Raw genomic sequence first — 13,779 nt, forward strand, 5'->3', positions numbered from 1 at the left:
GAGGGCCGGCTAGGAGTGATGATCTCCTCTCCATCTCCTCATGACTGTAACCTCCCAGTGTCGCTCCAAATTGCTCAACGTTACAGGAACGTCATTGCCCTCCTTGATTCCGGAGCAGCTGGGAATTTCATAACCGAAGCTTATGTTAAACGGTGGTCCCTACCCACCGAGAGACTGTCCTCGTCCATCTCTTTGACTGCCGTGGATGGCAGCAAGATTTTTGACGCAGTCATTTCCTTAAGGACTCTTCCAGTTCGTCTGAGAGTGGGAGTTCTTCATTCTGAGTATATTTCTTTTTTAGTGATTCCAAGAGCCACACATCCAGTGGTTTTAGGCCTTCCATGGCTCCGTCTCCACTATCCCATCAATTGACTGGACGACTACGCAAATACTGGCATGGGGTCCCTCCTGTGCTGGGACTTGTTTAGCCAAAGTTCTTCCTGTTTGTTCTTCCTTCCCCAGGTCAACTGATGTTCCGCCTCCTCCATATCAAGACTTCACGGATGTGTTCAGTAAAGCCTCTGCTGATATCCTTCCTCCTCATAGAGAATGGGACTGCCCAATCGACCTCATTCCAGGGAAGGTTCCACCGCGAGGCCGAACTTATCCGTTGTCTCTGCCCGAGACACACTCCATGGAAGAGTACATCAAAGAGAACCTGGCGAAGGGTTTCATCCGACCATCTTCTTCTCCAGCCGGCGCAGGCTTCTTCTTCGTTAAGAAGAAAGACGGTGGTCTGCGTCCGTGCATCGACTACAGGGGTCTGAACGACATTACCGTCAAGAACCGATACCCTTTACCCCTGATTACTGAGCTCTTTGATAGAGTTAGTGGTGCAACCATTTTCACAAAGCTGGACTTGAGGGGTGCCTACAATCTCATCCGAATCCGTGAGGGTGACGAGTGGAAGACCGCCTTTAACACCCGTGACGGACATTATGAGTACCTCGTCATGCCCTTCGGATTGAGCAACGCTCCAGCAGTCTTCCAGCACTTCGTGAATGAGATCTTCAGGGACATCTTGTACCGCCATGTCGTGGTTTATCTAGACGACATCCTCATCTTTGCTAATAATCTCGAAGATCATCGTTTCTGGGTAAAAGAGGTTCTTTCCCGTCTCCGTGTCAATCACCTCTATTGTAAATTGGAGAAGTGTGTGTTTGAAGTTAAAACCATTCCGTTTCTAGGTTACATTGTGTCCGGTTCCGGACTAGAGATGGATCCTGAGAAACTCCAAGCAATCCAGAATTGGCCTATACCCTTAAGCCTCAAAGGGGTCCAGAGGTTCTTAGGGTTCGCCAATTATTATAGAAAATTTATACGAGACTTTTCCACCATTGTGGCGCCTATCACTGCATTAACCAAGAAAGGTGCTAATCCGTCCAAGTGGTCCGAGGAAGCTACACAGGCCTTTCACCTTCTGAAGCAACGGTTCATCTCTGCACCAGTTCTGAAACAGCCTGACACCGACTCTCCTTTTATCTTAGAGGTAGATGCCTCCTCCGTTGGAGTAGGAGCAGTGTTATCCCAGAAGGCCAAAGATGGACATCTACATCCTTGCAGTTTCTTCTCCCGGAAGTTCTCCCCAGCTGAGCGCAACTATGCCATTGGCGATCAGGAGTTGCTAGCCATCAAGCTCGCTCTGGAGGAGTGGAGATACCTGTTGGAGGGAGCTTCCCACTCAATCACCATACTTACCGACCACAAAAATCTTTTATATCTCAAAGGCGCACAATGTCTCAACCCTCGTCAGGCCAGATGGGCACTTTTCTTTTCCAGATTTGACTTTAAACTCCAGTTCTGTCCGGGTTCTCAGAATCGTAAGGCCGATGCCCTTTCCCGCTCATGGGAGCAAGAAAATGAGTCCGAGTCTGCAGACAAGCATCCTATTATTAATCCGTTGGCATTCTCCACGGTAGGGATGGACTCTACGCCTCCACCAGGGAAAAGTTTTGTTAAGCCAGTTCTAAGGAAGAAGCTCATGCATTGGGCCCATGCTTCCCGTTTTGCTGGACATACAGGCATTCAGAAAACCCTTGAATTTATTTCTAGGTCCTACTGGTGGCCAACTCTGAAAAAGGACGTTATGGAATTTATTGCCTCCTGCCCAAAGTGTGCCCAACACAAAGTCTCCCGCCAGTCGCCTGCGGGGCAACTGGTTCCATTATCTGTTCCCCGTCGACCATGGACCCATTTGTCGATGGACTTTGTTTCCGATCTACCTATCTGCAACAAGTTTAATACCATCTGGGTGGTAGTTGACCGGTTCACCAAGATGGCACATTTCATCCCTCTCACCGGTCTTCCGTCAGCTTCCAAGTTGGCTCAAGTGTTTATACAAGAGATCTTCCGACTTCACGGTCTTCCTGAAGAGATCATCTCGGATCGTGGAGTACAATTTGTAGCCAAATTTTGGCGAAGTTTGTGTCAAGCCCTCCAAGTCAAGTTAAAGTTTTCCACGGCTTACCATCCTCAGACCAATGGTCAAACCGAGAGGGTGAATCAGGACTTGGAGGCCTTCCTCCGTATATATGTGTCTTCCTCTCAAGATGACTGGGTTCAACTCCTTCCTTGGGCCGAGTTCAGCCACAACAATCAATACCATTCCTCATCTTCTTCTACACCATTCTTCATTAATTATGGATTCCACCCTAAAGTCCCAGAATTCCAACCGCTTCCCGCAACTTCTGTTCCAGCAGTGGATGTCACCTTGCGTCAGTTTTCAAATAACTGGAAGAACGTCCGCGCAGCCCTGCTTAAAGCCTCATTCAGGTATAAAAAGTTTGCCGATAGGAAGCGTAGAGCGGTTCCTGCTCTCAAGGTGGGTGATCGTGTGTGGTTGTCCACGAAGAATTTGAGGTTGAGAGTTCCCAGCATGAAATTTGCACCTCGCTACATCGGACCCTTCAAGATTGAACAAGTCATCAATCCTGTTGCCTACAGGTTACAGTTACCATCCTTCTTGAAAATACCCAGGACATTTCATGTTTCTTTGTTGAAACCGCTGATCCTGAATCGGTTTCATTCCGCACTTCCTCCAGCTCCCAAAGTTCAGACTCAACGGGGAGTCGAGTACGAGGTGGCCAAGATTTTGGACTCACGTTTCCGTTACGGTCAGTTACAATACCTCATTGACTGGAAGGGCTATGGTCCTGAAGAACGCTCTTGGACCAATGCCTCAGACGTCCATGCTCCTGCCTTGGTCCGAAATTTCCACGCAAAGTTTCCTTTAAAGCCTAAGAAGTGTCCTGGGGCCACTCCTAAAGGGGGGGGTGCTGTCACGATCCGGGTATCTGGACGCCATTACTTACCCTTCAGATGCCTCCTAAGGCTGGCTCAGCATTCCAGGACCGGATCCCGCTGTTTCTGAGTTTCCACATGCAGAATGTCAGAGTGGTGATTTCATCAGCCGCGGCCTCCGCTGTGCCCGCGTGGTTAAATGTGCGCTTGTCAGTCTGGCGTCTCCTGTCTCCTGTGGCCGGCGTCGCCATTACTGTTTCAATTCTCACATGGATTACAAACCAAACTTCCCTCCAAGTGTCTGCATGGGCGCAGCCATCTTGGTTTTTGTCATCTGATCATTTCCACCAATCTGCTGTCTGTATTGTTGATTTGCATAATTGCCTAGCCAACCCCTTCCTTGCTGCAGGTATAAGTAAGCTGTGCCTGAACAAGGAAGGCGTCAGTGCTTTGGTTGTCTAACCTAGTTCCAGTTTGTCTCTCTCCTGTGGTTGTCTTCCAGGTTCCAGCTCCTGTCTCCAGACTTCTGCTATAGAGACCCGCACCAGCATTCCATCTGCGGTGTAGCCTGACTCTCCGATCCATTCTGGACTCACCTGTTTCCAGCTACAGCAATCACCTGCTTCCAGCCGAGCTTCCAGCAGTGTACAACTTCTCTTAAAGGGCCGGTGTCCTTTCTGCAGTTTACCACTCTCCACCGGTATTATTATTTCATCGCTCTCAAGTCAATCACCTGCTTCCAGCCCAGCTTCCAGCAGTGTACAGCTTCCCTTAAAGGGCCGGTGTCCTTTCTGCAGTTTACCACTCTCCACCGGTATTATTATTTCATCGCTCTCAAGTTCGTTTATTATTTAACTGGTTCCAGCCAGTATCCACTCCGTACCAACAACAGTCTGGTTCCAGCCAGTATCCACAGCAGCCGTTTTACCTTCAGCAGCCCAGCCTTTCCTGGAACACCAGCTGGTACGATCCTGGGTTCTCTCCATTGCTACAGTCAGGCCTGGTAAGGACTTTCCAACTAGAAGATTATTAGAACTGTCTCACACTACCAGTGCCTGTGGCCCTTGCCACCCTGTAGTACCCAGGAACTGTATTATTGCCCTGCTGACTTTTATGTTTTCTTATTTTCTGCTGTGTTACGGAGTTTGTCATAATAAACATCATTGACTTTTATCCTGGTTGTCGTGGTCACGCCTTCGGGCAGTTATTCTACATGTTACTTACATGTCTAGGGGTCTGATACAACCTCCCAGGTTCCGTTAAATCTCAGCCCCTACAACTGAGGTTGCCTCCCGTCAACTCAGGCCCTCAGTTGTGACAGATGCCTTACAAGAGTCTCCATTTGAACCTCTTGAGTCTGTGGATCTTAAGTGGCTTACTCTTAAGGTCTTGTTCTTGCTGGCTATTGCCTCTGCTAGACGGGTTTCAGACTTGAGTGCCTTGTCCTGTAGGTCACCCTTTCTGATTTTTCACTGTGACCGGGCGGTTCTTAGAACTCGCCCTGGTTATTTGCCTAAGGTGGTGTTGTCTTTCCACCTTAACCAGGAGATTGTGGTTCCGGCATTAACCTCTCCAGGTTTGTCATCCAAAGAGCGGTCTTTGGACGTGGTACGGGCTCTCCGTATTTATGTAAAGATAACAGCTTCTCTTAGGAGAACTGATTCCCTCTTTGTCCTTTTTGGTTTTCACAAACGTGGCTGGCCTGCTAATAAGCAGACCTTGGCCAGATGGATTAGAATGGTGATTGCACATGCTTATGTACAAGCTGGCCTTCCAGCTCCTGCTACCATCAAAGCCCATTCTACTCGGTCTGTTGGACCTTCTTGGGTGGCCCGCCATGGTGCGACCCTTGAACAAATGTGCAAGGCGGCTACGTGGTCCTCAGTGAACGCGTTCATAAGGTTCTATGCCTTCGATACTTCCGCCTCCCAGGATGCCTACCTTGGACGTCGGGTTCTTGTGCCCACTACAGTGTGTCTCCTCTGATGAGTAACTGCTGTAGGACATCCCCGATGTTAGCCCTGTGGAAACCCAGTGTACCCCACTGAAGAAAAGGAGATTTATGGTAAGAACTTACCTTTGTTAAATCTCTTTCTGCGAGGTACACTGGCTTCCAAAACTGAGCTCCAATGCGTGGAGGCGGGAATATAGAGGAGGCAGCGCTAAGCATCCTGGGAACAGTCAAAGCTTTTAACCTGTTGGTGCCTCAAGTCAAGATCCAACTCTACACCCCGATGTTATCCCTGTGGAACTCAGTGTACATCGCAGAAAGAGATTTAACAAAGGTAAATTCTTACCATTAATCTCCTTTTTCAAATAGAAAAGCAGTAAGAGCCGCTGCAAACTACCCTCAAGTGCTATACTGTACAGCATATGTGATAATTGTATTATTTTTCTATTGTCTCCAAAAATATCATACGCAACAATTTGTATGATCCATTCTTTTCCTTTCCCACTTATTATTCTAGAACAATAATCAGGAATTAATAGATTAGGAAATGTTTGAATTTAAATCCACCTTTATTGTAAATGCTGATAGTAAAATTCAGAGAGTATTCTAGTGACCTTTTTAGCATACATATAGATCTCTAGGGGGCACTTTATATGGGATGTAGTTAATATCCCAGCAGTCAGAATGCCGAAGCCAGGATCCCGACCATAGAGAATGCTAACAGCTGCGCCAGGGCTATTCCCACTTGTGGGTGTCACCGGGATCCCCATGTTGGTATACTGACCTCCGGGATCCCGGACACTGGGATTCCATCCCCAACCCCTTTATACTATAGATAGTTTATTAGTAATCAGTGTTGTGACTGTTATATAACGCAAATAGCTTTCTATTTATAGATAAACTATAGACCATCCATACCAGTGACCAATATCCAACACATTATAATAAACTGTATTGCATTCAAAACACAAATCACTGATCATTATACAGTGGCAAACCTTTTCTGGAGACCCTACATTTTTCATATGTATTTGCACAGTCCAGTGAGGCAGATGTACTAAGCCTTGGAGAGTGATAAAATGGAGATAAACTACCAACCAATCAGCTCCTGTCATTTTTCAAACACAACCTGTAGCATGGCAGTTAGGAGCTGATTGGTTGGTACTTTATCGCTCTACACTTTTTCTCTCTCCAAGGCTTAGTACTTATCCCCCACTGGTGGTTATTTAATGCACACTCCCAGTCTCCAGTAACTATAAATGAAAAGTTCCCTACACTATGGTATCTTTAGAATGTAGGTTCACTACAGTCTTTGGTGGTGACATATTGTAGACCTAATAATTATGCATATTACTTACGCCTCCTGCAGTCCCTTGCTGTCTCCTAGCACTCTTGAGAGGATGCTCAGTTGTGCCAGTCAAGCTCCTGACATAGGGCCTAATTCAGACCTCATCGCAGCAGCAAATTTGTTAGCAAATGAGCAAAACCATGAGCACCGCAGGGGGGGCAGATATAAAATGTGCAGAGAGAGTTAGATTTGCGTGGGTTATATTGTTGCTGTGCAGGGTAAATACTGGCTGCTTTATTTTTACACTACAATTTAGATTTCAGTTTGAACACACCAGACCCAAAACTAACTCTCTCTGCACATGTTATATCTCCCCCGCCCCCCCTCCCCTCCCCTGCAGTGCACATGGGGGGTAATTCCAAGTTGATCGCAGCAGGAAATTTTTTAGCAGTTGGGCAAAACCATGTGCACTGCAGGGGAGGCAGATATAACATTTGCAGAGAGAGTTAGATTTGGGTGGGTTATTTTATTTCTGTGCAGGGTAAATACTGGCTGCTTTATTTTTACACTGCAAATTATATTGCAGATTGAACACACCCCACCCAAATCTAACTCTCTCTGCACATGTTATATCTGCCTCCCCTGCAGTGCACATGGTTTTGCCCAACCGCTAAAAAAATTCCTGCTGCGATCAACTTGGAATTACCCCCATGGTTTTGTCCATTTGCTAACAAATTTGTTACTGCAATCGGGTCTGAATTAGGCCCATACCATACCTCCCAACTGTTCCGATTTTCGCAGGACAGTCCCGTTTTTTTGGGACTGTTCCGCTGTCCCACCCACGGGCCACAGTGTCCCGCGGTGGGGGGGTGGTCAGTTGGGAGGCTCCTGCACTCGCTGCTCTACTTAGTAGAGCAGTGGTGAATGTGCGCACAGCGTCTATTCAGTGGAGACAGAAGGAGAGGGGGCATGCCAGCAGTTTACAGAGAGCTGGGCATGCCCCCTCAGTGACGAAAACAGGGGGCGTGTCTGGGGATCGCGGGCCCTCCCGTGAAGCCACTCCCATTTTCCATAGACCACACCCCCTTTTCAGGAGCGCACACGGATTCGCCGCGCGTGTGTCCCTCTTCGTATAATAAGAAAGTTGGGAGGTATGCCATACAGTGCTGATTGGTCACTCTGGCTTGTGAATTGCCTTTGCTTTCTAGAATAATAGAAGTGTGTCGGCCCTGACTGGCAAGGAGAGAAATGCCATCTATGCCATCTTGCATTGTATATTTGGTTAAAACAAAACCTTTAATTGTAGCAAGACTTGGCTCTAATGACCTAGCAATGCTTGAATATTTATCTTTATATGCTTTTTATTTACAATCATATCAATGCAGTGTTTAATGTGTCTGTTATTTTAATTAGATTAATACAACATAAACTTTCATACTGTGCATTTTGATTACCACTGTGAGCAAGCATCTTAATTTGCATACAAACTGCATCAAACGTTAGGCATACCTACTGCTTTTGCTAGGTTGGGTGGCACACAATATGTTTCCTACATTGCTGGAGGGTTATTTTTTATGTAAATGTGGGTTACCTTTTATTCTACCATAAAAAAAAATAGCAATCAAGAAATATATACAAAAACATAACCAGCAACATTTCCCCCCTTTTGTATCATAAATTTCCTCAAAGACAAAATCCGAAAAAAAATAGTTGGTTTTCTACATTGCTTCTGTATTTTTCATATTTATGGAGACACTGATATTTGGCATTTATTATGCATTTGTTATAACTTAGATAGTCCTCAGCATTGTTGTTTTATTTTTATTGTACATTTACATGAATAGTATTCTAGAATAACCGTAATGGGCACAGTGCTTAAAAGACGATTAGGAAACAGAGAATGGGAGTCTCTATACCGTCAAAAAACATTGATAGAGCAGTTTTTACTAGCGGGAGTTACCAGTTAGATTCAAACTATATATAGCATTCAGTAGCAATAACTGGGTTAATATAAAGATGAAACCTTGTTCGTCTTTCTCCCAAACACTGTGATACAATTTGGGGGTGAGAGGACTGTCTTATTATCTCTGCCCACCCTATGTAGCTGTGCCTCTGTTACAAGCGAGGGATGTTATCTGGATCTGATTGTGAGTCACATGCAGTGTCTATTGGTGGTTACCCGTCTGTGACTTTATGCGAATGCTGAAACAAACTCCTTCCCTTGTGTGCAACAGTGTTGTAATACTGATTGGTGCTTCCTTATACACTACCATTGGAGACAGCATCAAAACTTGTACCTATGGCAAGTGCAGTTTTTCCATTGGTCCATGGCCTCCTATGCCTGTGTCTGTGAACACTTACATTGACACGCCTCATAATACGCCCACTGAGCAGATCATTTTTGTGTGTCACCTCCCATTTAGGAAGAACAATCACATTTTTCAAACATTTCTAATACCGCCTATCCTGATCGCAGCAGTACCTTTGTGTGTACACTCTATGAAATGCATGCACTATAGGACTCTTTAAAATGTTCATGCATGTAAGAAATCAGGCCTTACATTTTCAACTAAGAGACTTATAAACTGGAGTGGAACAGGACATAACTGGGTCCTATAGCAACACATGGGGCTTGGTAATCCTGCTCTAGCCTCCAGGGAACCGAGCTTTGCTTTTTTGAGAGCTTCTTGGGAGTATACGCAGTCAGGTGGATGCATGCACTGGACCATCAGAAGACCATGCATGCACTGGACCATCATAACTGTGTCCTATAGCAACACATGGGGCTTGGTAATCCTGCTCTAGCCTCCAGGGAACCGAGCTTTGCTTATTTGAGAGCTTCTTGGGAGTGTATGCAGTCAGGTGGATGCATGCACTGGACCATCAGAAGACCATGCATGCACTGGACCATCATAACTGGGTCCTATAGAAACACATGGGGCTTGGTAATCCTGCTCTAGCCTCCAGGGACCCAAGCTTTGGTTTTTTGAGAGCTTCTTGTGAGTGTACGCAGTCAGGTGGATGCATGCACTGGACCATCAGAAGAGGCCTCCAGACTACTCTTTTGAGAACAGAGGGCCTAATTCCGAGATAAGAGTTTAAAAGTGTAGAGGCGCTCACAGGAGCATTGATAAACCCTTAAATATAAGTTGATAAAGTATCAAGAGAGCTGGGAATAGATAATTATATTTAATAAAAATTCATAATACATACAATTACAATACAATTAAATATTTAAATTCCGAGATGTATGCAATGGTTTGCATACATCTCCGATGGTTGCAGATCTGCGTCATTCAGTAAGGATGCCTAATTCTGTTTATTATGTTCTGTACGTTACTTTGTGACACATGGGAACATAGTGCTATAATAAGTATAAACGTTAAATTAGTATGATTGTTCTCCATATTGCCATCTTCAAGCACAGGTCAAAACTGGTGTTATACTCATAGTGGTGTTATACAGAGGATGCTAGTTATAGGGCACAAGCAGTGTTTTTTTCTGTTATTTCATGTGTCTTTTTTCTTCTCTAATGCAGGCTGCCGGCTGGACTTGTTCAGGCACGCAATTGCACCATGGGGGTCCCACTATCAAGTAGAAGTTCGCCATTAGCTTCCCATGCATCTCCTGGAGGGCTGACAAATTGTACCAATGTTGTCAGACCTGTCCTTCCTATTACTGTACCTCAGATACATCCCCACCAGTCTCCAACATCCTCTCAGAACAGCTGCTCTAGGATATCTACCCAGCAAGCTGTCAGCCAGACTCGCACCGCTGTGCAGATGGGTGAGTGCATCAACCAATTCAGAGTTAACGCTGCCATCACTTTCAATATGTAGCATCTACAACCCAATCACTTATGAAATACATATGTATTATGCATAGGAACCTTTATAGGAAAATATATTGGACATTCTGATTAGTGTAGTATAAGATATGTGCCATATTTATATAACACCGTTAGCTAATGTCATCTTTAGATAGCGTTAGCTGTTGTAACCTATAGCCTGCATTAGTGAAGGTTTAATTAGTTGGGGGCTTTTTGAATGTGTACCTGGTAGGGTAAACTTGTGCATGCGTGGACCGATGGAGCGCAAAGTGATTAGTGTAAGCTGTCATTTTACTTCTCTGGAATGGGCTCTTCATAGAGCTACTATGCCAGCAAGTATGTTTTAATAAGTTACTGTATTGCAGCGATAAGGAATTAAAGAGCCCCCACTGGGCACTAAGCTACAGTACAGTTGCTGGGGCACCCTCCGAGTAGAGCCGTCTCAGCGAGGTCAGAAATAAAGTGATTGCTTACTCATTAATTTTACTTCTGGGTCCAGAGCCAGCCTTGTAACTGTGCAGGCGCATATGTCTGGTATACATGCGCATTGTAAGAAACTTGGGCACCACAGTAACCTCCAACCCACTGGAGAGGGATTGCAAAGTCTCTCTCTGATGGGGCTGTTCCATTGACTTTAGTGGGTTAACACCAGAAGATAATGTTAGTTAACACATTTCCATAGAAAACTGTATACTCTAATATCTCTCTCTTTCTATGTTATACACTGACAAAATGTAAATCTGTCCTTAAACATGTGAAAACAGCCATTTCCAAAAGTTTTACAGTAAGATTTTGCATGAAAATTATACCCTTAAATATTAATACTATATTGGTTCTTCAAATATTAATATTAAAGCATAAAACAGTATGGATGGTGTAATGGTTAGCATTACTGCCTCACAGCACTGAGGTCATGGGTTCGATTCTCACCACGGCCCTAATTGTATGCATGGGTTTCCTCCGGGTACTCCGGTTTCCTCCCACAATCCACTGTCTTCCAACAAAAAAAAATTAACGTGCACATGTGGTAGAGAATCTAAATTGTAAGCTCCACTGGTGCAGGGACTGATGTGATATATATATATATATCACATCATATATATATATATATATATATATATATATAAAACTGGTAATAAAATAAATAATAAAGGGATCACATATAATTTATTTTGAGGATGTGGTACATGTATTAATAAGAATTAAGAAGAGGCTCAGGTGCTAATTCAAAATAATAAGGGCCACAGGTATGGATGTAAAGAAGGGGTACAGATATTACTAAACATGATAAAGGGGCACATATATGAATATTCATGTATAAGGGGGTATTATTTTTATTTTATATGGGTCACACATTAGTTGTATTTAACTAGAGGAAACTACATTTGTCTTACTTTAACCATGGTACCTGACAACCAGTAGTGCCAGAAAGGAACTAATGCTACTTAGCATTGCCTGGTCTGTTAGGATTCACAAGCAGAACAAAGGGGCAGCAGTTCATTCTCCGGCTGTTGCGATCCCAGCGGTCAGGATAAAGACGCAAGAATCCCGTCAGCCAAGGGAAACCCGGCGGTCGGAATCCCAACCGGGCCCTGGAATCCCCACTCGGTGGTGGTCCATGCCACCCCCGGAGGGGGAATATATTAGTGTGGTGAGCTAAGCTCGCCACCGCGCCCAAAGCATGGCGAGTGCAGCGAGTCCGCAAGGGGACATGCTGCGCTCGCTGTTGGGATCCTGCCTGTCGGGATCACATAATGAATCTGAACAACAAGGTGGTGTGGAAAGTAAAATAAATTATTTATTGGTGCTTTGGTCAGTAAATGATTAAATTGCAAGAATTTATACAATTTCTGAATATACTGTATGTGACAAGGTAGAAATGGCAACATAACTTGTATGCAATGCAGGTATACTATAGCCAATAATGGTCACAGTAGGCTTTAATAAACAGAACAGTTCCATGTGAGAATGATGAGGCAATGCTGGACTCAGTAGTGAAACTGAAGTGTGTCCAAAGTCCTCAGTAAATATAATTGCCACCCAATGGTATTACAAATCTGAGGTATCTACTGGTGTTGATAAAGGGTTGCTCTCTTGGGAACCAGAGAAGAGCCTACTACTACTAGAGATCAGAAAGCTCTTTTTGGACATTTTCTTTCAGTGTTTCTTCCTTTTGGTTTGTGTAACCCGCAGGTGAATGAATTGGCCAGTTGATCATTTGTTTTTTTAGTTTCAAAAATCACCATGTTGATTTTGATCAAGTTTTGCTTTGATAAATCCGGTGACTTGAAAACCATCCAAAATCATTCCATAAAGCCACCTGCAGGATAAAATCACCAAACATTAGCAATTATGTACTTTTTCCTTTCTGATGGTTAACAGATTTCTGCATGAGAGCCACTGTAACCAGTGGCGTAACCAGAAATGTGTGGGCTCAATAGCAACATATTAAAAGGGCCCCTGTCCCAATGCTTCTTGAGAGACACCGCTCTGCAACAGTTATTCATGTTATGCCTCATAACAGTGCCCTAGTTCACTTTCTGAATCACAATAGTGAACTATTTAATATTGTGTCCCATAGTGGTGAGAAAGGTTTTGTGTAGGAGGAGCACTGATCCCCGAATAGTTCGGGTAGAACTATTGTTATTAAACCAGTATTCAAAAATGGATAAAATCGCTAGAGTCCATACGTGTCAATGTTAGATTCTAACAAGAGTATCATGTCACTGTACCGGTGGTGCACCCAAGAGTTATAATATCAACAATCTGAGGTAAGAGAAAGAAAACTCTATTTGCTGGGGCACTCTTCATCTGTATGTAATACTTAACTTTTAACTAATTCCTTTAAAAAAGATCATTTTGACTCACACACACATAATACTAGACAGTACAAAAAGCTTTTCCCATCAGAGCAATTCAAAGATATAAATATAAATACATAGTGGTCAGGAGAGCTTATACCACAATGGCCTATACAAACACACAATTTTGGTTGCTCACTAATGTAGTGGGCCATGCAAAAAAACTCTCCAGATCAAAGCAATCAAAACTAATCCTATACATGTATACAGAAATGCTGTGAAAGGCGTGTAATTCAGTAGCACTTATGAAGCCACAAAAATGTCTAGGACTCACTACTATAGTGGGCCTCTGTAAATACCACAGCTTATTAGTGAAAATCCTTGTGTGTCAAAAGAGCATCTCTGGACCATAGATTTTCCTCGTTTATCAAGCAACCTCTTAATCACACAGTTTAATTCAAGGTGCTAAATAGCACAGTACAATAAATACTCAATAGATCAAAATTGTGTCTGAGATGAAAATAAAGATGAAAAGAGGCGTGTATATTGCATAATTATGTCTTCTACTGTTGGTCGTCTTTTGGTATAGAAATTGGATGGCCAATGAGAGGGCCATGGATAATTACTTTTATATAGACAGACAGACAGACAGACAGACAGACAGACAGAC

General features: G+C 44.0%; 1 protein-coding gene across 4 annotated transcripts in view; it reads left to right on the forward strand.

Moving 5' to 3' along the window:
- Window positions 1–13,779, forward strand: part of SH3RF3 (SH3 domain containing ring finger 3) — an 868,906-nt gene that overhangs the window by 779,928 nt on the left and 75,199 nt on the right. For all 4 annotated transcript variants that reach the window (XM_063953826.1, XM_063953827.1, XM_063953828.1 and 1 more), the window contains one exon: window positions 10,018–10,265. In XM_063953826.1, coding sequence (XP_063809896.1) covers window positions 10,018–10,265 — 248 coding nt within the window. The remainder of the gene's footprint in view (window positions 1–10,017; window positions 10,266–13,779) is intronic.

This window comes from Pseudophryne corroboree, chromosome 2 (assembly GCF_028390025.1).
Source record: "Pseudophryne corroboree isolate aPseCor3 chromosome 2, aPseCor3.hap2, whole genome shotgun sequence".
In the NCBI taxonomy this organism is placed as follows: domain Eukaryota; kingdom Metazoa; phylum Chordata; class Amphibia; order Anura; family Myobatrachidae; genus Pseudophryne; species Pseudophryne corroboree.